The sequence below is a fragment of the Camellia sinensis genome, chromosome 10, assembly GCF_055761805.1.
Source record: "Camellia sinensis isolate YWXY chromosome 10, ASM5576180v1, whole genome shotgun sequence".
Taxonomy (NCBI): Eukaryota; Viridiplantae; Streptophyta; class Magnoliopsida; order Ericales; family Theaceae; genus Camellia; species Camellia sinensis.
In genome coordinates this window covers 173,817,507-173,844,663 of record NC_138970.1, presented here as the reverse complement: position 1 = coordinate 173,844,663, position 27,157 = coordinate 173,817,507, and the positions used below count along the sequence as shown (strand labels likewise).

Below are 27,157 nucleotides of genomic sequence, written 5' to 3'. Positions count from 1 at the left end.
GTGAACATTTGACACAGCATTTTTCCCAAGATGCCAATTACATAATCGATGTCTTGCGTCTAGAAATACTCTTCTGATTGCCTCTCACATCGCCTTATCCCCATCTGTCAGTACGAACACAGGTGCTTTATTGTCTATCACCTCCATAAATGTTTCCAAAACCCATGTGTATGTATCAATTATCTCATTAGCTAGCAAAACACATGCAAATAGCGTGGTCATGAAGTGGTTAGTCACACCAGCCAACATGACAAAAGGTTTCTTGTACGCATTTGTATGGTAAGTTGAGTCAAATATCAACGCATCACCAAACTTTGCGTAGTCAGCCAGCAATTTCGAATCTACCCAGAACAGATTTTGTAACTTGTTATCCTTACACACATTATACTTGTAAAAAAAACGTAGATCAACATTAAGTTTTGCACACAAGTAAACCAAAGCACCCTGCACATCACCATCCTCAACTTCTACTCTACGTTCGGCTTGAATGTGGTTGTGCAGATATGTACTGTCACGACCCAAACCCGCCCCTATGGGTTTAGCACCGTAACCGGCCAGTAATCCAAGATTACCGAAGGCCTGCTTAACAGTAATACAGAGTATAGGGGCTGGCGGAAGCCAATACAGTAAATAAACAATGTCCAATGAGCTGTGACAGTCAGACAAAAAGACTTTTCATTCAAATATATACAGTCAGACAAAACAGTATGTACATATATACAATCATTCAGTTCAGGGACCTAATCCCTATTAAACAGTACAGTATCGTATACAAAACAGATACAGAGACAGACGGGGAAATTAAAAACACCCCTAAGCCGTAGCTTGACAGGCTCGGAACCTTGCATTGAGGCACATAGGTTGGCTCGACAATACTGGAGTTTACCCCGACGCTTCTAGCTGCGGTCTGGTGCCTGTACACCTACATATATATATGAGCAGTGAGCTAAAGCCCAATGAATAACACAATGCGTAAAGGGGTTAAGAATGAATGTCCTTACAGTGATGAAAACAGTTCGTTAATTCAGTATATCAGTCATTCAGTCATATGTGGTACATCCATTAGCATAACAATACAGTAAACAGTAGGTCTTAAAAGACCGAACAGTAAATGATGGCCATCAATCAATAACAGTAGTGGTTCCAACAAGGGAACCGACAGAGATCTCTGTAACAGTAACAGTAAACAGTAGTTGCTAAGGATGCCACAATACAGTTCAGAATATAGGACATACATTCATTCAGTTAATAGTAATCAGTTCAGAAAGTAGTACAGTTCAGTTGTTCAGAAGATAATCATTTTGAACATATCTTTACATAGTTGTTACTCACAGAGTTCTGGGCTGCAGTAAGCTAGAGCGCGTCCCCAGTCGCCAACCCTACACAATTACAGATTGAACACACACTAAGCTACACAATTGGGAAAGATAATAACTTAGTCCCTAATTTGCCTCGGTGTGGTTCTACATCTCTATCCTCATTAAGATGCCTTAAACTAGGCCTAATAATGCCTAGGATGAGATGAGGATGCAAAGATGCACTTTAAAAATATTTTCAGACTTTTCAGAAAACAAGGGTCACGCTCGAGTGTAGGTTACTCCGCTCGAGCGGACATGCAGACAAGGGTTTCCGCTAGAGCGTATACCTACCCGCTTAAGCGTTCTGTAAAACAGTCAAAAGTGTTGGATAGGTGAAAATCACGCTCGATTAGGCGCTCGACACCCGCTCGAGCATGAGACACAATGTCCTGCTAGAGCGTCAATTATTCCGCTCGAGCGGACTTCAAAACAGAACAAAATGCTGGGAGCACGATTTCCACGCTCGAGCGCCAGTCACCTCGCTCGAGCGTGAGTCCAAATTCTGGAAATTTCAGATTTGAACCTCAAGCTCAAAACCAAGTTTTTAAACCATAAATTCGATCCTCTTGGGCCAATTTTTCAGAAAACACATCAAAACTCCTACTTTAACATGATTCAAAGCTCAATTTGTAAAATCAAAGCCCAAGGGTGTTTCAAACAACTCAATTCAAACCAATTTTCATGAATATGGAGAACATGCAAACATGCATGAATTTAAACCACTTCAAAGCTTTAAATACAAGCTCAAATGAGCTAACTCTTACAAAAACAAGATGAAAACATGGACTTGACATAACCATGAGCATGCATGTGACAATTCTCCATGGAATCAACTCAAAATTCAATAGTATAGGCATGCATGCATGAATTAAGCTATAATTCAACAATTAAGAGCCATAGCTTGGCTCTAGACTTCAACTTGCTCAAAACCATGCAAGAATCAATTCCAAACATACACAAGAGGCAATGAATCTACCTTAGGTCTTGTAGTTCAAGATGTATAAGCTCAATTTTGCAAAGAACTCTTCAATTTACTTCAATTACCAAGCAAAACTCAAGATGAAGCTAAGCTTTCTCCTTTCTCTCCCTCTCTCTCAGTTAAGTGTCACTCAAGGGCTGATGAAATGTTTTGTATAGAGTGTAATAAGGCTCAACAATAGTCCAAGTAGTGGGCCACTAGGTGGCACCAATGTAAATAAGGCCAACTATGCAATTTATCAATATTTAATCTAATTTAATCATACCTAACCAGTTTTCAGGTAAATATGTCATAAAATCCTATTAATTCTAAGGATCACAAATCATCAATCAATTTCAGATTCGGCTGCCGATAAGGCCTTCAATTCGCAATTTAAACATAAAAACACGAACAGATCAATTAACAATCAACAAATAGCAAATGCATTTAAACAGATACAGTCAATCAATCAGTTTCAGATTTCAGTCAGTCAGTTCAGTATTTCAATCAGTTCAATTACTTCAGTTATCAATCATAACCGGTCTCAGTTTAGCAGTAATCAGTGGTTATTCGGTAAACAATGACGAGGGTTGTTACATGTACATATGAAACCAATATTCTCATAACACCCAGATTAATTTACCATATAGTCCATGATTTGGCTAGTCTTCACACCGACGTTGCGCATAGCCATTGCTTAAGCTTTGTCAACGCCCCGATATGACATCAAATACATCACACAGTATTGTTCCACCAATTCATGGTTGTGGTCTGCGATAAAGTAAGTCACAACATACTTTCCCCCTTCACCAGCCTCTGGATTGTACCATATGCGAAATTGTGATTTGCAACCTACTCTTATTAGTGCCTTGAGCTTTGTCAGCGCTATTTAAACCCCGATGTGACCTCAGATACATCACACAGTGTTGTTCCGCCAATTTATGATTGTGGTCTGCAATGAAGTAAGTCACAACATACTTTCCCCCTTCACCAGCCTCTGGGTCGTACCATATGTGAAATTGTGCTTTGCAACCTACTCTTATTAGTGCCTTGGGAGCTCTTCTATTCTCTGCAACACGGTCCAAGTATTTTGGTAATCTCTGACCTTCCCTTGAATACAACCATAGCATACTAACAACCTTTCCTTGTTTATTTGTGTTAAATCTAGATTTTCGTATACTAAATCCATTGGCTTTAGCATACGCATTGTAGAAAGCTTTTCCATCTTCGACATAATCAAATTTCTGTTCCAAGACAGCACATTCAACCTCACCAATCATGTCATCGCCGTGAGCATCGTCAACCATTTCTTGTTTCACATTGGCTCGACCATCTTCAACGTTTATGTTGGTTGCTTCTTCATTGCGCAGACCAACTTCGCAACCATGACAATGTTCCGCCCGACTTTCATTGATTAAACGAATGTCATCTACTTTATTGAAATGTCCTAATCAACACCTTCACTTTTAACTTCGACTGGGGCCATACTGTGCATGGCATTAGTACAAACAATTACTTGATGACTGAAAAATGTTAACACAAAGACAAACACGACATTTTAACACGGTTGGATTGTTTGTGCAAACACAAACACTCAATTGAGAAAGAGAGAGGTTACTTGGTGATGAAGGGGTTTCGATTTGAGCAAAGCATAGAGGGGTTAAAGTTAGGATGAAGATTTAGTTGAGGGAAAATCGCTGAAGTGAAGATGCCAGAGAGAGAGAGAGAGAGAGCTCCATACCTAATATCTAGTTTGAGAGAACGCCTTTACTTCAGCAATGGAACCCCACAGAGCCTTGTAATTTCGTTGTTGCTGGAAATCAAAGGTTATGCTGTTCCCTACAGAGCTTCGTCAATGGAACCCAACAGGGGCTTGAACACACTCAACCTTACAGAGATTAAGACAATAAGAGAGAGAGAGAGAGAGAGAGAGAGAGAGAGAGAGTGAGGGAAGTGGGATGCAATCATGCAAATAAGAGGATTAACCGATTGCCCCAGTTTCACATTTTTTACGATTAAACAATTCAATGGTCTTGATCAATTATTGTAATATAACGGCTAAAAATTGGGTTGCATATGGTATGCAACCTTAAGAGGATTGCACACTTAAACAGCACCCATTTATCAATACCCTATTTTTCTCCCACCCTCACCCTGTCCCATTGTCTCTCTCCAATTTTTCTTGGCTTGATATAATTCAAGATGAGATCGAAGCACTACAAACTCACCCCAATGTAATCCATAAGTCAATGTTAAGTTTTAAAATAGGAATCGTAGAGATTCATTAATTTAGATTTTATAATTCATTCACAATTACATGGCAAGAGAATAGAGTTAAGTGTCAAGTTTATGATAACTAAAAAATTGATATGTAACTTATTGTATCATTGTGAGCAAAATTAGAAGAATTTTTTTTTAATGGTCTCAATCTTTTTTCAATTATGAGTTACAAAATATTATCTTCACAATATATTTATTTTATGTTTGAATCATGAATTTAATAATAATTTTTTTCATAAATTTTCAGTTGCATTTATTTGTATAACATTTGTATTTATGAACTCATTGATCAGACGCAGGAACTGCGGACGCATAAAATGACTTCCCTTCTCAACTTGGTGTTTGGGAATAAACTAAAAAAATTCAAAAAATCAAAAAATTCAAAATACCTTTTCCAATTTTTTAACCTTTTTTTATAAAAAAAATTAATAATTATTAAAAATATAAATTCATCACATTATTTTGAAAATCCAAAGTTTATTTCCTATGTTTGAACCACTATTCTCAGGTTTAATGCTTACTAACTATAATAAATTATTTAGAGTCAGTCCATATAGGAGGTTTGTTCCGATTTTAAATAGAGCTCCTATAAGTGAATGGTGGAATTGAGTCTTCAGAATTAGTTGAAGTGTGTATAAATTAATTCGGACATCCGATTATAACCAAAAAATAAATAAGTAAATAAAAACTATAAGAATATCAGCTCTTCACTTCAGTCTTTAATGACGATTGTGCATGTATCACCTACAACCAGTTTGATTTATCAATTATAATTTTTTACTAATTAATTAAATTAGAAAAAAATATATTTTAAATGGTTTTCACCATACTAATTTTACCAATTAAAAAATATAAGTGTCTTGCGGACACCGTTTTCTACATAATTTTTACTATTTATTTATTTATAATGGAAGTGTGACATGTAGGATGAGTATCACTCTTCCACACTGTTTGGATCGTGTGCGGAGAAAAAAAAAATTATTGTAATCTCTGATTTAGATAAGAAAAGAAAAGAAATATATCTTTTTTCACTAATCATATGTTTGTTCGGATGAATAAAAATGCAAAGTAAGTGAGAAAAAGATATGAGAGTTTTTTTTTTTCTCCCCACTATTATACTTTAAAATTATATTTAAATTATAAATTTAAGTAAAGATTTAAAAACAAAAAGAAAAAATATTGAGTAAAATGTAAATCAAATATAAATATATTTTACTCACATTTCTGTTTTACTTTCTAAATTTCTATCCAAATCCATATTCTAAACATAATCTAAAAATCAATTTGCGTATTATAAATATTTGATAACTAATCAGTAAATTCATAACCTAAACACAATTTAAGAGGCAATCTTAGTATGAAAAATATTTTAAAATCAATTAAATTTGTTCCACACCAAATCTCACTATTTTTAATAATAAATGAAATAGATAAAAATAATAGAATTTTTTTAATCACTTTTCCTCACATTTTCTTTTCGTTTGTCACCAACGGTGCCATTAGATAAAATTAAAAACTGAAAATTAAGTATTGAAAATTGAATGTTTAATTTTTTAAGTTAAAAAGCTATTTAATAAAAAAATTAAGTGAGGAACTAAAACAAATTATTTGATATGCATAATATTATATTTAAAAATTATATTTTTCAATGATGTATTGTGATAGTGAGTTGGTGGTGGTGACAACAATGGTTGCTTGTCCCACCAATGACAATAGTGGTGCAAATAGAGTGGTTACAGTAATGGTAGAGGGGGTAATGTAGTGTAGATGAAAAGGGGCGGTGACAGTGATGCAATGATAGTAGTTATTGTAGTAGTGGAATGATGGCAGTAATTATGATAACGGTGACAATGGTTAGGAAGTTGAAGAATTGTAAGAGTTGTTGTAGTGGTGGTGGTCTCACTAGGGCGACTATGATAGTGACGGTGAAATAACAATGACAATGGTGATGAATGTCGTAGCCGTGAAAAGGTAGTAGATGATAGTGATGGTTGTGGTAATAATAGTGATGGAGGCGGTGGTGACGTAGTAGATGGTGGTGGCAGCAACGGTGGTGGTGCTTGTGGATGTTGTGAGGTTATAATGGTGTATAATTATTTATAAATTCAGTTAGAATTAAATAAATTTTCGATCACTTAAAATTTTCTTAATTTTTAATTTACATTTTAATTTTTTAAGTAATACCATTTGTTATTATCAAATAAATTTGATTAATTTTCACATAATACATTTACTTTTAAATACTGAATCAATTTATCAAATACTACTTAATTAGACTATCTTCTACCCAGCACCTTTTGTTTTATCAAATTTAAATTTGATAAAAAAAAATGTACCTTTTGCTGCTCCAACCCTATCACCAAATAAGTATCAAATTCAGGATTTCTCAAATTTTTCATCAAATTGATGATGGATGTGTCTTTCATCAAATTATTGTTCATAGCCGTTAAAACTGCAAGTCATTTTCATCACCAGATGACATGCCGGATGTCAAGCAGATTGTCCCCCCAGATGACCACCTCCTTGTAAAAATTTGTGAAAAAATTACACTGGTCAATCGACTGGCTGGACACCCACTCAGTTGATTGGTGTTTTGATGAAAGTTCAAAATCCTCCGTTAAAATGCATGATATCAAATAGAGTTTTTGTTCAAATTTGGTGAGAAAAAAAAAATAACATTAGAGATACTCTTAACTAGGTATGTGATTAAATTTTTTTGTTATTTTTTCTTTCGTTCTCACTAAAACTTTCTATCCAAGTATTGTTAGAATGAGCAATAGGCTATGAAAAATAGTGAGTATACCGTGCACCATATGTATCCTAATTATATTATTTTTTAATTATAATATTATTTTAATTGAGATTTTTAATTATGTTTCATATTATATTAAGCAATAATTCAATAAGTATGAAATTATATTTTATTTTTTTCATTATAAAGTATAATAATACATATAATTTTAAAGAATATAAATGATAATGGCTCACTTTAGGAAGCTAGCAAAAAGGTAATTTTTAGTTTTTTTTAGTAAAAAAAGTTAACTTTTTTGACTAGGTCCCGTTTGGAGACTTACCTTTTTAGTCAAAAAGTTACTTTTTTAGCCAAAAAGTCAACAACTCATACCAAAAAGTCAAAGATTCTCTTTTCTCTCTACTTTTTGCACATCTTTTCGTAATTAGCCAAAAAGTCATCCCAAACATATAAGTTTTTTTTACCTACTTTTTTAGCCAAATAGCCAAAAAGTTACTAAATTAGCCTGTTCCCAAACGAGGCCAAGTCACTACCCAAAAAGTTAATTTTTTTGACTAAAAAAATCAAAAGTCAACTTTTTACCAACTTCTAAAAACACCACAATGTTTCCTTAAAAGTTTTATGATTATAATATTATTTTAAAAAATAATTTTATCATGATGCAAAAATAACATAATTATTCATTATTTTTCACTAGCTATGCACCAAACAACAATGATTCATCCTACTAATTTGGGAGCACTAATTGATCACTAATGATATGAAAATTCAAAAAAAAAGAAAAAAAAAACTTAAGATCAAAATATCACATCAATAAATAAGACCCCCAATTAATACTCTTAAATTAGTGGTCTTAAACATTTTTCATGCACCAAATTACATATATATATATAGAATAATGCTTGGGACCCCTTTTGGGGGTCACCCCTCACCCCTTTGTCACGTGGCGGGTAGTGATTGGAGGAGCAGGAAAAAAAAAAAAAAAAAAAATGTAACCAATGAGAGAGAGGGAGTCAAAGGGGTGGGAGGAAAAGGGGATGAATCATTGTTGATATATATATATATATATATATATTTGGTCTTAAAAAAAAAAAAAAGAAAAGAAAAAGAAGAGAAAAAAGAAGAAGAAATGGAATAGACTGGTTGGTAGCAAATGTTTCTTCTCTGTGTTGAATAATCTGTTTGGGTGCTCGGACTTCTCTAAGGTACGAACGATCTCATCTCCTACTACCCAATCCTTGCTTCAATTAACCATCAATTATATACTCTCTAAATCTACTTCTTCGATTTCAATCTCAATCTCAATCTCAATCTCAATCTCAAATCTCTCAAATTTTCAATCCTTCCGATCATATTTTCACGTAATTTGCTCACACCTATCAATCAATAGACACAATTCTAGGGTTTCAATTCCTAAATCTCGAATTCTTCGATCTCAATTTTATCTCTGATTCGCATATCATCAATGGACGACCTCTGTTTGATCGATCCATTATAGCAATTTTTTTTACATATATATATATACACGACTATAAGCAACAATGGCGAGCGCCGGAGAGGAGGAGGACAACGACGCCGTTCTGAGCGACGTTGAGGCCGACGATCCGGCACCGATTTCCATCAATTCGCCGGAAGATGTGTCGGTGGAGAGGTTTAGGGAGGTTCTCGCGGAGCTTGATCGCGAGCGTCAGGCTCGCGAATCGGCGGAGAATACGAAATCCGAATTGCAAGTCTCGTTCAATCGTCTCAAAGCCCTAGCTCACGAAGCAATCAAGAAGCGCGACGAGAGTGGGAAGCAACGAGACGAGGCGGTGCGCGACAAGGACGAAGCTCTGAGATCGAACGAGAAGTTATCAGCTGAATTAGCCGAGGCTTGTAGAGTAAAAGACGAGACTTTGATGCAGAGAGACGAGCTCGCGAAGCAATTCGAAGAAACAGTGAAGGCGAAGGAGTCGTCGAGGTCGGAGATCGAGACTGCTGCTCAGATGTTAGTTACTGGAATTGAGAAGATTTCAGGAAAAGTTAGTAATTTTAAGAATTTCACTGCCGGTGGATTGCCTAGGTCGAATAAGTACACAGGGTTGCCTGCCGTTGCTTATGGAGTTATTAAGAGAACGAATGAGATTGTTGAAGAGCTTTTGAGACAGATTGATTCGACAGCAAAATCTAGGAATGAAGCTCGGTCACAGATGGAGCAGAGAAATTATGAGATTGCTATTGAGGTTTCGCAGCTTGAGGCAACAATTAGCGGGTTGAGAGATGAGGTTTCGAAGAAAACTTCTGTTGTAGAGAATTTGGAGAAATCTATGGTGGAAAAGGATGAGAAGAAAGCTGATATGGAGAAGGAGATGTCGGAGAAGCTAAATTCGGTGGAGAATGAGGTGGCGGGATTGAGGGAGCTAGTTGGTGAGTACGATGATAAGTTGAGGAACTTGGAGTTGAAGATGGATTCACAAAGGCCTCTATTGGTTGAGCAGTTGAATTTAGTATCGAAAATACATGATCGGCTTTATGATGTTATCAAGATAGTTGATGCAAGTAAAATGGATCAGTCAGATTTGTCGGAGTCCATGTTTCTTCCCCAAGAAACAGACATTGAGGAGAATATTCGTGCTTCCTTAGCAGGGATGGAATCTATATGTGAATTGACTAGAATGGTTGTCGAAAAAACAAAGGATTTAGTGGAGGAGAGGAGTCGTGAAGTAAAAAGTTTAAGTGAAACTGTTTCTCGGTTAGTGAAGGAGAAAGAACATATTGGGTCTCTGCTGAGAGGCGCTTTGTCAAGAAGGACATCAACAGATTTGTCATCCAAGACTAATGAATTGTTTAAAGTTGCAGAAAATGGATTGAGAGAGGCTGGGATTGATTTTAGATTTAGTAATCATCTTGGGGGTGGAAAGGATGCTTATTCCTATGATAAAGATGATGCTCCAGAGACAGAGAGAGATGAAATATACGCTTTGGTAAGTGTTTCGTAGCTTCGAGTAATGTTTTGAAAATCTCATATATTGTTGTTGGTTGAGGTATTAATTCACTGAATGCAGGCTGGTGCTTTGGAGAATATTATTAAGCAATCTCAGCTTGAGATCATAGAGCTGCAGCATTCAGTAGAGGAGCTAAGGTACTTCTCTTTCAACTTACGTTGTGTTGCAGGCTGTTGATTTAACAAATTCGTGGTTTGCCCTGGTGTCATTCTATTATAGATTTGCAAATATTGATAGATTCGGAAAATGGATAAAGAATGTTTTTGAATGAGGATAAAATATTATATGTGACATAATAGTGGACAAGATATTGAGACATTTTAATTAATTTCATTCAATATCTTAGAAGTAATGAACAGGCATGTGTTGAAGTAATGAACAGGCAGCATCAAAAGGATGCTTTGATGAGCCTCCGATTTGCTTTCAAACTCATTAGCCATTCTGCAATTTTGATTTTTAAGTTTGTATTATCATTTTCATCTGTTTCATTTTACATGACATGTGTTGGAACAAGTCACCGTCCAACTTGTTTTTAAAATCAATTATCAACCATTCTGTTTGGACTTTTGAGGTTATTACATTGCTTATATTTGTTTCATATTACAGCTCATTAATGGGTTTTCCAGTCACTTAGTTAAGTTGAGTTACTTCCATACTTGTATTTCCTTTAGGAATATCCTTACCTATAGTAGCTTCAGACCTTTACTTATTGGGGATTGTTTTGTTTTGCAAACTTCTTTGATGGATTAAGGGTAGAGGCAAGTTTACTTAAAGAGAACGTCGAGGCTCAAGCAAAGGAGCTCAGCTATAGGAAGCAATGCATAGAGGAACTTGAAGAGAAGGAGAGAGTGGCAAATGAAAATGTGAGTTACTAGTTGCCTGCAATTCTTCTTAGGTCAGAATTTGGTACCATGTGATTAATTACTATTATTTCACTCATTTATCTGTGTGCAAGTAAATATATAAGAGAGTGATCTGTAGTCTTTAATATTCTTGCATTAATCCTGCAAGTATCTTAAGGAATGCATAAATTGTCTATATCAATTTAATGACCATATCTATGTTTTAGGTTGAAGGACTCATGATGGATATTGCTGCTGCTGAAGAAGAAATAACAAGATGGAAAGTGGCAGCACAGCAAGAAGCTGCTGCAGGCAAAGCTGTTGAACAAGACTTTGTGGCACAGGTATGCTGAAATAGTTGGTGGCACAGGATCAATTTTTGCACTTACTTTCTGCATGTGATGCTACTAAGTCTTACACTTAGCTTCAGCCAAATCTCACATGCTGACGCACAGTGTGGCTATTAAAGTAAAGGCAATAGTACACAGCAATTTCTAGAATGAATCCCAACATTATATTGCACCAAGTAAATATAAGGAAGTCAAGGGAATTCTATTACAACACTTACCAACACTAGAATCCTTGGCGAATAGGCTACAATCAATTGTTGGCAGTTACAAATCACCATGTGCATAGTACCACGTGTCTCTGCTGTTGACACCTCCAACTGCCTAAGGTGTGCTGAACCAATCCTAAGGCTGCCAACAAGTAGCTGCCTCTGCAACTGCTGCCAGCTGCCCCTGAACATCAGCCCTGTACTATCTTAGCCACATATAGAGGGAGCCACCAGACAAGCATAACCGCCTTGTTGTCAAGTCACGGCATGGAAACACAACCCACAACACTCAACGCTTTGCTATCAAGCTAGACTGCCAAATAATTGTATATCACCGACAAGTCATATTGCATGCTCTAGGCATTCAGCCCAAGTCCAACCTTGTGCCTTGCATTTTCCATGCTGCACATTGCATTGCCACTGTCTAGTCCCACGTTGCCTTCTAGGCATGCCTTCCTCATGCCTTGATAGGGTGGAATGGGTGCAAGGTAACACCACATTTCCACCTTGCATTAGTGAAGCTAAGATAAGCTGAGAGAGAATAGATTGAGATAGTTTGGTCATATACAATGGAGACCAACAGAGGTAGTAGTGAAAAGATGTGATACAATGATGGTGTTAGGGGAAGGGATAGACCTAGATTGACATGAACTAATGTAGTAAATATATATATGAATCTCCTTAATTTAAATAACCAAATGGCCTTTGATAGAGTTGAGTTGAGAAGAATGATTTATGTAGCCAACCCTATTTGATGGGACTTAAGATTTGGTTTGATTTAGTTATTTGAGTAGTGTTCTTTTGGTATGTAAGTGCTCATTAATCTATTGACTTTGTCTTGTAAACATTGTGCACAACCATGAAAGATTGTTTGGGAGCTACCTCAAGGAATGATGAATTTTAATGGCTGGAATAATTTTTAATCATTTACTGATGAATTTCATAGTACATTAACATTTTTTTTTGGCAGCATCCATAACGACACAAGGAATGACAATATTTTTTTTCCATGGGTTTGTATATATTTCAGTTTAATTAACCCATTTGTTCTTTTGCAGTTGTCAGCCATACGGCAGGAGCTTGAAGAGGCAAAGCAAGCTGTAGTAGAGTCAGAAAAGAAGCTGAAATTCAAAGAAGAAACAGCAGCTGCTGCCATGGCAGCAAGAGACGCTGCCGAGAAATCCTTGAGATTGGCAGACTCAAGGGCATCTAGGCTGAGGGATAGGGTTGAGGAGCTAACCCATCAGCTCGAACAGCTTGACACCAGAGAAAACACAAGGCGCCTAAACAGGCCCAGATATGTATGTTGGCCGTGGGAATGGCTTGGGTTGAACTATGTTGGTTTCCAAGGGCCCGAAGCGCAACAACAAAGTTCAAATGAAATGGAGCTCTCTGAACCCCTTATTTGAATATACTCTGTTTTTTTTTTTCTCTTTTTTTTTTTTTTTGTCTCTTTTTTTTCTTTTTCTTTTCTGTTCTTCTGTCTCCTTTTGTGTATTTTTATTATCTTTCAAAATCAAACTACCACAAAATGGTAGTTTGTAGCACATTCTTTTTTTTTTCTCCCGATATTTCCTTGTTATTAGGCAAAGTGAATTGTTTTTGTGTAATGTACAAAGTAAAAATTTGTAGTGTCAGAGGTTCTCTTCTTCTTCGCTTCGTGTTTTTTTTCACTATGATGTAGTCAAGGTGCTTAAATTTTTAAAATTTGTTCGGTTGTAAATGTAGGCACCATTGGACATGGCTCTATTTTATTATGGGAAAATCTTGAATAAATGGGACACTGAAAAAAAACACAAAAAAATCATCTTTACAAGATGGAAGTCTCTCGTGTGTGATGCAAGTCTTTTTTTCAAGGAATTGCAAAAATTTATTCTATTTGGCATCAATTACATATCCTGAAAACGACACAAGGTTTTTTTTTTATGTCAAATGTGCAACATCTCCATCAGCCTCCTACCTTCACTACAGCTGCCACATGTATACGACCGGCACTGCCAGTACCACACAACTACTACTTCTGCCACCATCACTACCACCCCACCACACCTAACTACCACCACCACTGGGCACAATTCTCACTGAAGTCTCCTCACGTGCCCTTTTGTAACTGTTTTGTGCCTCACTCCTCACCTCCTTCAGTCGCTATCCCACCTCCGGTTGCCACCTCAGGCCTTCCTCGTCCCTTCTGTAGCCTCACGCTTACACTTTTGAGAGAGAGAGAGAGAGAGAGGGAGGAATGAGAGAGGTGGAAGGGTAGGGAAAGCAATTGTCCAAAAAATACAAGACATCGTGTTTGAAATTAGTTTTCCCCATTTCATGTGTGGCAATATTTTCAAATTTTTTCCTCGTTTGTAATAATTTTTTAAAAAAAATACATGGAAAATAAAAGGGAGAAGAAATAATTACCAAAATAGTAGGAATCTAAAATAATTGCACAATACATGAAAAATTTAACAAAATATGTTTACATTTATTGGTTTACACTCAAGTCCCTTGCAAGAATGCTGGGGATCTAAAATTATAGTTAAGAATAGCATTTATTCTTAACTAATATAATACTTCTATAATATAGGAGGGTTTTGTCCTAAACCCAGGTTAAACAATATGAAATTAACAGGCGTTGAAGTGTGAATATCAACGACAAAGACAAACAAGAGAGATTGAATACAAATGAACAAAATTATGGCCAAAAAAATAAAAAAGAAGATGAAGATGAAGAAGAAGAAGAAGAAGAGAGAAAAGCACCCCCATAGTAGAATGGTTACATTTATCAACGTGTTGTTGTGCACTTCTTAGCAACCAAGACCCCACTGGGAGGACCAGTGACCTCTATGATGCAATGGCCATACAACCAATATGAGTACCTAAAAAGACCAAGATTGGACCTTGTTCTCAACAAGCCCTTGACCTTAAACCGAACCCTATTGTTCTCTATCTGCTGCATTAGTTGCTGGCTTTCTGTTGAAGGCAGCCAAACCTGGCTGCTGACCAGACGAACATTTTGAAACATGGACTCAGCCGTCATTGACGAGAATGGATCAACATAACTGGTGGCGATGAGTGTGTTTTCATAGTAGAGATTAATGATCGTGTAATGGAAATCCACAGTGGCCTTTTTGTTTGGATTGGTGAAGTTTGCGAGCAGAGTGATATCAACATTCAGGAGGTATCCCATGTCGAGATAGACTATGTTGAGGGAGGCACCTGAGATGTCGAATGTTGGGCTTTGTGGGCGAAAGACGAGGTGGAGTACTAGAACCACTAAGCCTCCTAGGACCATGGTGATCCAGAAGAGCGAGCAGATGGCTACGATTGGCATTCTCAGAGACGAGGGCGTGTGGTGTGGCGGCTGGGCATACCGATTTTTATCGAGTCGTTGCTGTTGAGGGAACTGAAGGTTGGGGTCATGCTGTGGAACTTGAATTTGTGGCTGTTGTGGAGCTGGGAAGTGAGGGTTGCTCTCCCAGGGCTGTGGAGGGAACTGAAGGTTGGGGTCATGCTGTTGAAATTGAATTTGTGGCTGTTGTGGAGCTGGGAAGTGAGGGTTGGTCTCCCAGTGATTCGACATTGGAGCTTGGAGATTGTGTTTGGGAGATGATGAGCAGAAATTGGTTCAATGAGAGAAGAATAGTGTTTGGCCTCATAGAAAGAGAATGACTTATTGAGAGAGTTCATGAAAAGCCAAAGAATCAGACATTAGTTAAGAATTGGAAGCAAGTAATCCTAGTGACACTTTCTTTTTCTTTTTCTTTTTTTAAATGTTGTGACTGAGGAGGGTGAAGCAGACACTTCCTACTATTTTTGGGTCTCAAAGGTACTGACTCAACACACACACACACAGTTAATGAAGAAAATTTTAAAAAATTGTAGTGCATTTCAATCAAAATTTACAAACAATATATAACATTTTTAGAAGCAACAAAGTTGAAGGCTGAACCATCCAGTCATGTTGGCAAGTAACATTATGAGTAGTAAGAATAAGCAAAATTATAATTTTTTATATTTATATTTATTTTGAATCTTTTATATTTATTTCTTATTGTCGAGTGTTGAGAACTCATTTCTCTTCCAGAAGTTCTCTATCTTTCAAGACCTACTACCCCTTCAAGGAAGAAAAAAATGAGCATTTGAGGCTCAACTCACACAATTTGTAAATTTAGCATTGAAATGGGGACATCAAAGCAAGAGAAATTCAGCATGGGCGCTTTCTTTTTCCCTACACAAACAAGATCCAAGATCCAAACGCAACCTACAAGTGCAATTTGCATGCACATAAGAGGAGAAACTGATATGCATCTCAATAAGTTGAACCTCAAGACCATTCTTACATCTAATAATTGAAGGTTCTCAACCAGAGCTCAAGCATTGTATATATTCAACAGAGCTTAAAAGGGATATTCTTGCCCTTTATGTAAAAGGGCACATAACTCATTACACATTGAGATATGGGGTTGTCATGCTTATATATATCATTCCATGCTCTTAGAAAAGCAATTGTTGGGTCAAACTGCACTATTTCTCAAGACTGTTGTTGATCATGCGCTCGTGCCACGAATTCTTATTACTCCAACCATTTTCCTCAATTGGCAGTGCATTCGTGGAGTTTGGCGACTGGGCATTCACTTTATTTCCTGCAGAACCAACAAGAGAGTCACGAGGCCAGTAAAAACATATATAGCATTCAAGACTTTCCACCCAATAGAGTAAACGTCCATTCCAGTTAGTTAGGTACTTTATGCGCCGTGCCATACTGTTCTCGTGGCTAGGATTCGAAACTCATCATCCCCTCTCCCTTCCCTTAGGTAGTAGCTAAGAAAAAACCTTACCCTCACCCTCGAGTACTCAGAGAAAAACTTACCACCCAATTTAAACCATTGAAGTGAGTCATATAAAGTGTAACTTTAATTTTCTAGATCTTAACCATTGAAGTGAACAATGATAAGTGTACCTTTTTTGGGGACATGTTTTCGTTTATAATTATTGCTTCGAGCCACAGTTGATATGGCAACTTCATTACGAACAGGACGGTCATTAACCCAGCCAGTTTCTACTTTTGCAGGAACTGAGTTGCCATGCTTGACAATCCGAACATCAACAAGTGTCGAAAAATCTATCTGCAAGGCAAAACATTATTTCAAGTATTTTCGCAAAGGTGCAGCAGCTTGGCTTCTGCTTGATAATCACTTCACTATTATTATTCAGTGATTAACTTATCAAAGGGAGTAGAGAAACACAAATAGCACGAGTACCTCTAAGGATCCATCTTCCCTATAAAGAGAGTTATCGGGTGGTTGTACCCATGCATCTCCATCTGGCTGCTTCTCAAAAATAAGTGGATATTCTGGGACTGGTGTGAGTAGAATAGTATGGGATATAGGATCACACCGTGATGTTTTCCCAACCTAAAGCAAAATGAAAGTGTAAACATGCTATATTTGCCCAAATATGAGTTACAAAATCATTAAATGCTATCAGAGGTATACGCGGAATGAGCAAAGATCAGGGGTCCAGGTTGGTGATAACTCCAGTAGACGATATGCAATCACATCACCTTCCTGCAAAATAATATATTTAGTGCTATCAACTACGTGATACAGTGGGAGCCAAGAAATTAGTAAGGGGGGAAATACTAAGGCAAATTATTGAGTCAGATCGATTTGGGAGACAGTTCATTTTGGTTTGATTTGGTAAAAAAATCAATTATTAATATTTCAAAACTATTCCAATATCATACATATCACTACAATAAAACTATTGCACCATTCAAATTTGAAGTACTCTCAAAGATTAAAAATTAAAATAAAAACAAAAAATGGCAATAAATAACATAATAAAAGGAAATGACCTCTTAGATTTATTTGTGAACCAAATAGAGAGTCAACCTATGTTCTATTTTAGTCAGTGGTGTGTTCTGCTTATTGGAAGGAAAATGGAAAAAATAAAAAACAAATAAAAATAGGGGGCACATATATAAATGTTCAGGGAAAAGATTGAAAGAAAAAATTCAAATTTATAGGCTAAAATGAAATTTTTGAAAAGTTGAGGGAAACATGCCCCTCCTGGACCCATGGCTGCGCCACTCATGTAGAATGTTTGCACCCAAAAAAAAGTACTCTGCAGGTAAATTAAAATCACAGATAGTGAATGTTACTCAGACCATCAAGCCAGACTTGAAAAACAAATTGCGGTCTTAGTAAGGAGTAGGACCTTGAAAGGTTCGAAAAATGAAGGCCACCATACATCCATTAAGAGAAGACAACCAAGACCTATGAAAGCAAAATACACGCCATGTATTTATGTATATATACAAATATCTATGAAGCATGAATATTTCGACAAACATGCCATACTCGTACTGGATTTTACTAAACTTCTTTTTTACTTTTAATTAGCATGATTTTAAAATTAAATTATGGTTTGTAAGTTATTTAATATAATGACATTTAATTTTAGTTCATACTTTTACTTTTGACATTAAATGTTAATTGTAGGTTGTATCTTAATAAATTAAGCCATTTAATCAATTTTTGCATTACTCCAAATTAAGAATAAATCAACTTTCTTGGTTATGGTTTTCAGAAAATTCTACTTTTTTATTTTCCGTATTTTGATGTTTTCAATGAATTTTTTTAATATTTTAAGCAATTTTTAAAAATTTTTAGACACCTAACATAAATAAACTTAAAAAGTATAATATTTGTGAAAAAACTTTAAAAAATACACTAAATACCAAAAAATACAACCAAAAAAAAAAAATACAAAACAAAAATTCAATACATTTTTCGTATTTTTGTGTATTTATTAATTTTTTAAAATAATTTTTCACAAATATTTTACTATTTAAACACATCTAAGTAAGGCACATCTAAAAGAGTAAAAAAAATTGCTTAAAATTTTAAAAATATTCACTAAAAACAAAAAAATACAAAAAACAAAAAACTCATTTTTCAAAAAACTGAAACCAAACACACTAAATATTTTTTGACAAACGTACCAATCCGTACCTGTACCCTATTTTTTTTGGATTTTACCGGATCGACATACCCATATCGTACCAATACCAATACTCGTACTCGTACTCGTATCCGTACCTGTGCTTCATAGACAAATAGAAACCTACCTTCGGAAAGCTAGTAAGTGGTGGTAGCCTATCAAAGTTAAGGGGATCATTTGACGGTTTCACTACTTCAACAGCCATCATTTCGGAACATTCTTTGTTGGAGTCTTTGTAGCCATTCCTTCTATTGGATTGAAAATTTTCTTTACCCCATTTTTGACCCTTTTTCTTGCTGGTGATTCCATTCCACTGAAATGTTTCCTGAAGCATGATTTGAGAAGAATTTATTGAGACAAATTCAGTCCCAATTTAAAAGCACAGAATGGGTATACGAACATGATATTATAGTTATGCCAGGCTGAAAAACAAGAAGACTTGTATCAGCCTGTAGCAGTTTTAATGGTAATTGATAAACACAACGATTGATCAAACACATATTGATGATAATGCACAGCTTGCATCTGTCAATAAACAGTAAATAGAAAGACAACCATGCAATGATGCATGTACCTTCATTTTTTGTTCTTTGGTTGGATAATAATTCTATTGACTCTTAAAAATTAAGTGATTTTCGAACAATGAGGTTCAAGAGTAAGAAATTGTATCATTATATGCATATTTGCCAACATATGCAGAGGAATAGTTAGCAACACTAGTAAACTTGACATGCTCATAAAGAACTAAGTATGCTTGCAATGTTTTAACTTATTTGAAGCCTAAGTTTGCCAGAACTGAGGGGAAAGTAACACTTAAACATGACCCATCCTGCTAAGTACATTTGCTTTTGCTAAAACCTCTTCCCACCATTCTTCTGTATGGATCAATATTTATAATAAGGAGAAAAGTGTCAGCCACACATACAATCATTTGGAAGATTTCTTTTGGTTAAGAAGGCAAGTAGATAAATAGGAAGATAGAATGCAACGTATCACTTCAACAAATGAGCATGCTGGACAACAATCAACATCATAATTCATAAAAGAAAAAATCGCAACTCAAGAATACATTCAAGATGGAGAATTGATGAACCACCTTCTAATCCATTGCCAAGTGGCAAGAAAAATGTGGGACTTCGGTTCTTTTTTGGTTTGGGGTGGCGAGGGCATTCCCTTATGAGATAGTTGAGCTTCTTCATAGCTAGCAGGGAGCTAGAGTGAGGAGTAGAGAAAAGCAGAGTCTAGTGATCCCCTTATACCTAATATGGATTACATGGGATAAGTGATCTTTCGAGGGTCTAGAAGTTCCATTATTTAGGCTCAAGAGCTGTCTTGTAAATTTTTTTTTTTGGGTAGGAGAGACAGGAGTTGTTACCCGTCTCTTAACCTATTTTTGGAATTTGTTCAGCTTATTGTTAGATAAGAGGGAGGCTAGGGTTATCTGTTTTGTTGTTTTTCCTTCTCATCTTTTTTGTAAACAGGCAACATTCCCCCTTAATGTCATCTTTTTATGAAACTTGAGTTTTACTTGCCAAAAAAAAGACAGGATTGATTGTTCAGCACAGAAGAAAACAAACATGAAACATACCACAGATACTTGACTTTGCTGGACAGCCCGGTCTGCATTTTACAAAACAATTTTGATATATTAGAAAATCTGCAGAAATATTGCATGCATGTAGTTGCATAATTTCAAGAAGTGAATAAGTAACATCAATGGGAAATCAGATTAAAGTAAATGGCTGACAGCATATCCCAATGTCCCCTGGGAAGTGGGGAGGAAAGAAAAAATAATAATGAAAATTTAAAATATTAGCAAATAAAATCACCACAAAGGTTTGGAGTAATTCAAGAAATCCAGATCTCACTTCTAAAATCAATAACCATGTAATTTCATAAATCATAATGATGAAAAGTGATGACAGCAGCCAATACTTACAGAAATGATTGCTATCTGAGAAATAGTTTATCATCATAGTAATGCAGTTTTGAAATATGCAAGTTCCCCAATAATGATATCATGATTCCATGCAATTAATTTCAAATCTTTCTATTCTTCAGGCAACACAACTTCTTACAACTTTTCAAAGGGGGGTCAAATATATAAAGGCAGATGGTCAAAGTTCATCTAATCAAGCTAAATTGAATAGTTTGTCAACTACATAGCACAATGAGAAGGCAGCTTGAGATTCCTTTTTCTGTTCCTATTAACTTTGAAGACATTCAGGCAGTAGTTCAAACTTACAAGACAAGCCAGTTGTGCTAAATGAAACAAGATGACACATCTTTCCTGCTCCCAAATTTTCTCACCAATCAGATAAATCTAGGTAAATCCAAACACATTTAAATAGTGTGATGGACTAGGCACAGAGAGAGAGAGAGAGAGTCACCCTTTCCCAGAGGCTCAAAGCGAATATGTCCTGGCCTAATTACAATGGGAACAATCTCATCATCTGCTTCACCATTTTGGCTTTGTTCTTCATGTTCTATAGAATCCTTGGGCATATGCTTTTCAGGAGATTGCCTCTCACATAGCTGCAGGTTTGAGGCCACAAGCTGTAAAAAATGATCGTGTTATGTAAAGATGAACCTTCACAAGCAAAAGGTTCCGTAAGTCCTAGCGTCTACCTCCTTTTCAATTCTTTTAATTTCCCGCAGCCATTGCCTCTTGGTTTTTTTCCGTCGAGCACTTCTACTAGGGACCTGACATAAAACATCAAGTAAGCATTAGTTAAACCACTAGGTTTTGTTAAGTACCAACACATTGATTTATTAACTGAAATCAAAATTTAGACGTTAGAAGTATGAGAGAAAGCTAAATTAAATTAAAATATAAGGCGACAAAGTGACCATTGAGAATATGAATGTCAGATGCTCTGTTATCATAATCTTACAATTCACAATACTATAAACAATTTGAATTGATGTGAATCTATAAATGGATCTATTTTCAAAAGAATCTATGTTCAATTCATATTTTACAATTTGTGCAATGCTTAAATCCATTGGTTCTGACATATTTTGAACCCATTTTACCTCTTTTTTTGGTAAAAATGTTTGAATACAACTTCTAAGAGTGTTCAATACAAAAATAATCAATACTATGCAAGATTTGTTGTTATTTCGGTATTTAGATAGTTTAATAGGATCTGATCAGATCTATTTAGGCCCTCCAAATACTCAATACTTATGGGTCAGTTGTTATTGTGGTAATTAGATAGTTTAATAGGATCCAATCAGATCTATTTAGACCCAACATGTCCACAAGTTTTTTTTTTTTTTTTTTTTGGAACAATAAATATACACACCTTTTAAAGTGTTCTAGATTTTAAAATAGAGGGTTCCACTTACTTTTTCTTCTTACTCTACACTACTTAGGATAAAGCACATCTCTATTTACAGGAAAAAGAACTACAAATATGATTTAATTTTGAAAACTTTGAGATAGCCATATGCTTTTACAGAAAATTCCTCTGCAATGATATGGTTAAAATATTCCAAAAACTCAAGCTGCACGGCAGAATGCAGCCACCTTTGAGTTGTGAAAGCTCATCAACACACAATGACACGAATAAATACTCACAAGGTAATATGAAATACAAATATTAGAATCATAGAGTCATCACCGAACCTTCAATGAGAATGAAACGGAAGACTGCAGTAAAATATTGGTGACCCAGATGGGAACACATTGATTATAAATAAACAAATTTCCACATTTAATTCATCATCCTAATTCCAACACGAGTCATGGTTTCAGCAGAATAAGTAAAAAGCGAAAATTACTTACATATGGATACACAAAACAGTCCCACACAAAACCACACCTTTTTTTTTTCCCTTTTTGTTTTATCAGATAAAGTAAAAGTAATACATTATAAGATATCCATAAGGCTATGCAGTCGTATTGAACCTGATACAAAAACTAAATTAAGTTCCAATTTAATATTATTTTTAAATTACCTTTTCTAGTGATTTCAATGACATTGTAAATCAAGGTAACTACAGTGTTTTGCTTATAAAAGGCCTTATTATATCACAGCTTTAGCCATTCAGGAAGAACATTATTATGATTATATAAAAGAACAGTTCACTTCAACATGAAACGACATACTAAAAGAGTTTAAAACTAACTAAAACATTAATTTCATTCCAGACCTTTTTAGTTCCATCTGGCGTGTGAGGTGCATCAACACATCCTGCTCCATTTTCTTGAAGCTTACCAAACCTACAAAATAGAGATTTTCATGAGCCAGAGAAAGATGGAGAGGAAGAAGAGGGGCTCCAAAAATTAAGCTACAAAGATGGACAGTAAGCATAAACCTACTAAAACAATTAATCTGCTTCAGTTTGTTGCATACATAAACACACACAGAAGAAAGAGACGGCCTTATATGAAAAAACAGACATTATTTGCACATTTATCAAGATAACTAACACTTGAAATTCTGAATTGTAAATCCAAGATTTGGCAAGTCATTGCACTCAAGGACTTCAAAGCGAAATCAAGTTAACTAAGACTTGAACTTCTGAATCACAACTCCAAGACTTGGCAAGTCATTGCACTCAAGGACTTCAAAAAGAAACCAAAAATCTCATAAGCTCCAAAATCTAGCACAGCAAATGTTTAGCTGATATATTTTCCACATATGCTATGAATTATAATGAGAAAATGCAGAAAAGGGACTCATTTTATCCCCAGGCATTATGAGTGTGTATGTGTACTTAAATACATACATTGTTGTGTTGCTCATATGGTTTGAATTTCATTTAGTGTTGAAAAAAGGTCAACAACATTAGAATTGTTAAGTTAGGAAATGGGCCCAACAATGTATATCAAGACATCTATCACCCTCCTTCACATGCAACCCCGTCTTGTATGTGGAGAGATAAACAAAGAACCAAACAAAAGGAGAAGCAAACAACCAAACAAAGAAAAAAAATACAAATGGGATGCTAATGGAGAGAGTTGAACCCAAGACCTCTCTCAACCTAAGCTCTAATACCATGTAAGTCACCAATTGTCCCAAAAGCTTAAGCTGTTAGGAAATAGGCCCAACAATGTATATCAAGCTAACAAGAATTTCTGATTGACTGCATAAAAAAGTTTATACAACCCGTAGCCAAATCCATATCAAAGTTAAGAGTCTCCTAGCCACTCAGCAATAACATGTACAAATAGCAAGAGACAACCTTATATGGAAAAACAGACAGTTTGCACATTATCAAGATAACTAAAACTACAAAAGAATGAAAAAGCTCAGTTAAGTTGTGTTTTGCACCTCAACCACATAGCATCATCAGATCTACCTCACCAACAAAAGTGAACAAATTCATAAACAACAATATTAGTATAAAAATCAAGCACCAATCCAAATAAAAAGCCAAAAAACCTACACAACACACCTCTTTGAATTGGGCAAAGGTTCAGCAATGTCATTATTTCTTTCAGCACTTCTAGGGGTGCTCACTCTCTTAGGTTTACTCTTTACAATAGATACTTTCTCCTTTTCAATACTCTTCCCACGGTTGAGGACATCATTGGGACAGCTCTCATTCTGGTCCGTTTGAAAATCATTTTCAATATCTTGAGGAACCATAGTACGTTTTTTCTTCCTGTGATCCAAAATGTGAATAAGCAGTTGACAGGCCCAGAAAAATGCTCAAATAAAGTCCTAAAAGAATGATTCAAAGAAAAAAAAAATCCAAAGATTAAAAGGATACATCAGTTGGTAAATTAAGGAACAGATGTACTTACAAAGCAACGACAGAACATTCGGACATGTTACCAGAAAACGCTAATACCCTATCTAATTACGTATTGGTAGGTAAGTTCCCAAACATGGTACACTTTATTTCAAAACGATAAATTTAGTGATCCAAAACGATCCCAAAAAATTTTTCCAATATATTTCCTTAAATGGTACCTTAAGAGAAAAAAAAATCAAATATGTGAACTAAAATCGAAGGTGAGTTAAATTTTGACAAGACAAAAAATCCAAAATGGGTCATAATTAATAGAAATGATTTGCTACATGAAAAAATATATATGTATTGGATATCTAATAGTCAAAAGAAAATTACTCTAGAAGTACCTTAAATTCTTAAATATAATATATATAAGTCTGCTCCTATCATACTGCATTTTAGAGCATGTGGCATATCACATTCACGTTCTCGTTCCCGTTTCATGTACCGAAACAATCCACGTTCTAGGTAACATAGTTATTGTCAAAACTAATTTGATAGGAGATACAATTAACTTCCAAAATAACAGACAGGAACCCTATAAATGCAATACTCAATGTTCAAGAATTTTACATAAGTTGATTAATAAATGAATTTTACATAGGATGATTATAATCTATATAATTTTACTTTGGCCTCCATTCAATTTTGCATATTTATAACATTTTGGCCCCCAAGATCTATACAATCTTACTTTGGCCCATACAAAAATCTAAATAATTTTACCTTGCCCCCCACTTCGCCGCTGCCTAGGAGTAGGCGATAAGTTAGATTTAATTTGTTCATTGACTGTTTCATCTAAGCAGTCAATTCCTATTGAAAACTATCATCGAAGAATCAATAAAATTGTTTGCTTGTTCCTTAGATTGCCAGTTTCCTTGTATGTGTTGGTTTCCAATTTTAGTCCAAAGTAGTCTCAAAACAAGGCAAGGAACCCTGCAGACTCCTCTGAGGGAGAAACAAATTAAAAACAACTGTAGTTACCATTATTCAGATCACAATAATAGGTTTGAAAGATGGGTTAGCATACTTTGAGCTCTGTAGTTTCTTTGATGCTTTTCTTTTCTTGGAAAGCACATTTTCACCAAATGAATTGTCCACATGCAATGTATCCCCTGACACATTATCTTCATCTTCTTCAGGTTCACTTTCAAAATTGCCAGTCTCCTTTTCAAACTCCTCGTTTGCTAGAAGTGGCATACAATTCAGCACAGGTTGCTTCTCCACAATTTCTTCTTGCTCAATTAAATTTTCTCTATCACTTTTGTCAACAATCTCAGAGGACATTCCCCCTTTTCTTTTGACGCTGATACAAAGAAATAGGATTAAAATTGCATACATTACTTTCAATACAAGTGAACAGTAAAAAAAAGGAATATAAAGTTCAAGATTAAACAGACCTGATTACATCCTTATCCTTTAAAATACATGTGGACTCAAATGGAGGCAACACAAAGCCATCCATCTGCAAGAACATATTAATGTAAGCAATGCTAGGGATCCCAAATGCTTTACCAAATATTCTACACAATACTCACAACCATGTCACGTGGGTATTGTGTAAAATATTTGGTAATTCATTTGGGTCTCCAGCATTTTTGTAGTTGAAAGAGCAGAAACACCACAACAAACAAACTCTAACATACTTGGTCCCTAAAATGGAAAACAATTAGTTTTTTAGGATGAACTTGCATAAAGGTTGGGCAATTGCTTTTCTAGCAGCTCTTTTTGTTGATTTTTTTTTCATTTTTAGTGAATTTTTTCTTTAAAAAAATTTAAAAGTTTTTCATTTGTATGTAATACCAAAGTAGACAGACCCAACAAGTTTTTTTTTTTTATTTTAAGATCCACTAAAAAGCTTTAAAAAAAAATTATTAAAAAAAAAAAGTCTTTCCCCCCCCCCCCCCTTGTGTTTTTATCTTTTAACTTTTTTTTAGATTTTCTTTTAAAAATATACTTTTTTAGATCACTGTGGACTAGATGGGGACTGGTTTGGTTTAAAAAAAAATTGTTACACCCAAAATACAAAAATCGACAATCGTACAATCTCCAAACTAGTAGCAGCAGATCCATCAAAACCCTAGTTAGTTCAGCTCCAAATTACGGAGTACCTAAAAGAGTAAACTTTTCTAGCTTCTTCACAATGCAAACTGACATCAATCTCACCGATTCTCCAAAATAAACTATGCAATATAAAAGAAACAAGATGGTACACATGATTTTTGTAGAGTGAGTGAAAAACAATCGATTGCTGCAAATTGGGGATTGTGGAGAGAGAGAGAGAGAGAGACTTACAGAGAGAATGATACCATTAGGGCAAGAATGATGGACGTCGAAAATGTGGGTGAGATAGGTGGAGAGATCAGAGATATTGTGATGTTGAGGTTTGAGGAGAATCCAGCTTTGGTTGAGTCCTTGGGATTTCTGGGCTTTGCTGAGAATGTGCCGATCTTCGAACACTACACAGAGTCTTGTAGTGTCCATGATCGTCCATGCAACAATCAATCAAACAAACAGAGAGAGTGTGTGTGCGATTTCAGAGATGATTCTTGTTTCAAAGTGTTCTTCTGCTGGTCTTGCCCTTCTTAAACCCTCTTCGCCAATTTTTTCATTTTAGAAAGTCGGTTATACTTGGCTACTTGTCAAATTATAATTCACTTCCTCCCGCACAAAAAAATTAATT

The 27,157-nt window shown here is 35.5% G+C and overlaps 3 protein-coding genes across 6 annotated transcripts; 1 reads left to right on the top strand and 2 right to left on the bottom strand.

Annotated features, from left to right (window-relative positions):
* Positions 1-8,431: 8,431 nt before the first annotated feature.
* LOC114295763 (paramyosin) lies at positions 8,432-13,385 on the top strand. Its single transcript, XM_028240072.2, has 5 exons — positions 8,432-10,311; positions 10,393-10,469; positions 11,084-11,195; positions 11,402-11,518; positions 12,789-13,385. Exons 1-5 carry the CDS (start codon positions 8,890-8,892, stop codon positions 13,137-13,139), a joined length of 2,079 nt encoding a protein of 692 aa, XP_028095873.2. The 5' UTR covers positions 8,432-8,889; the 3' UTR covers positions 13,140-13,385.
* A 1,118-nt stretch (positions 13,386-14,503) lies between these two features.
* Positions 14,504-15,301, bottom strand: LOC114295753 (uncharacterized). Its single transcript, XM_028240065.2, has one exon. It carries the CDS (start codon positions 15,299-15,301, stop codon positions 14,504-14,506), a length of 798 nt encoding a protein of 265 aa, XP_028095866.2.
* Positions 15,302-16,006: 705 nt separating this feature from the next.
* Positions 16,007-27,157, bottom strand: LOC114295739 (coilin). 4 transcript variants are annotated; one of them, XM_028240047.2, is made up of 13 exons: positions 26,770-27,157; positions 25,875-25,939; positions 25,505-25,780; positions 24,133-24,342; positions 22,885-22,954; positions 21,355-21,429; positions 21,117-21,282; positions 20,315-20,346; positions 18,854-19,051; positions 17,217-17,288; positions 16,983-17,135; positions 16,682-16,847; positions 16,007-16,364 (listed from the first exon to the last, which is right to left on the bottom strand). In XM_028240047.2, exons 1-13 carry the CDS (start codon positions 26,956-26,958, stop codon positions 16,246-16,248), a joined length of 1,791 nt encoding a protein of 596 aa, XP_028095848.2. In that variant the 5' UTR covers positions 26,959-27,157; the 3' UTR covers positions 16,007-16,245. The 4 variants fall into 4 exon arrangements, with proteins under 4 accessions (XP_028095848.2, XP_028095849.2, XP_028095850.2 ...); XM_028240048.2 differs by having other exon boundaries at positions 21,117-21,261; positions 26,770-27,138; XM_028240049.2 differs by lacking the exon at positions 25,875-25,939 and having other exon boundaries at positions 26,770-27,130.

What these genes read in the sequence shown, in the direction of transcription:
- LOC114295763 (XM_028240072.2), top strand. Translation starts at nt 8,890, where the DNA reads ATGGCGAGCGCCGGAGAGGAGGAGGACAACGACGCCGTTCTGAGCGAC. An exon ending in GAGATGAAATATACGCTTTG is followed by an intron (nt 10,312 to 10,392) that starts GTAAGTGTTTCG and finishes CACTGAATGCAG; the next exon opens with GCTGGTGCTTTGGAGAATAT. An exon ending in AACAAGACTTTGTGGCACAG is followed by an intron (nt 11,519 to 12,788) that starts GTATGCTGAAAT and finishes GTTCTTTTGCAG; the next exon opens with TTGTCAGCCATACGGCAGGA.
- LOC114295753 (XM_028240065.2), bottom strand. Translation starts at nt 15,301, where the DNA reads ATGTCGAATCACTGGGAGACCAACCCTCACTTCCCAGCTCCACAACAG.
- LOC114295739 (XM_028240047.2), bottom strand. Translation starts at nt 26,958, where the DNA reads ATGGACACTACAAGACTCTGTGTAGTGTTCGAAGATCGGCACATTCTC. An exon ending in CCTTTGCCCAATTCAAAGAG is followed by an intron (nt 22,955 to 24,132) that starts GTGTGTTGTGTA and finishes TCTATTTTGTAG; the next exon opens with GTTTGGTAAGCTTCAAGAAA. An exon ending in CGCCAGATGGAACTAAAAAG is followed by an intron (nt 21,430 to 22,884) that starts GTCTGGAATGAA and finishes GTTTTATGTCAG; the next exon opens with GTCCCTAGTAGAAGTGCTCG.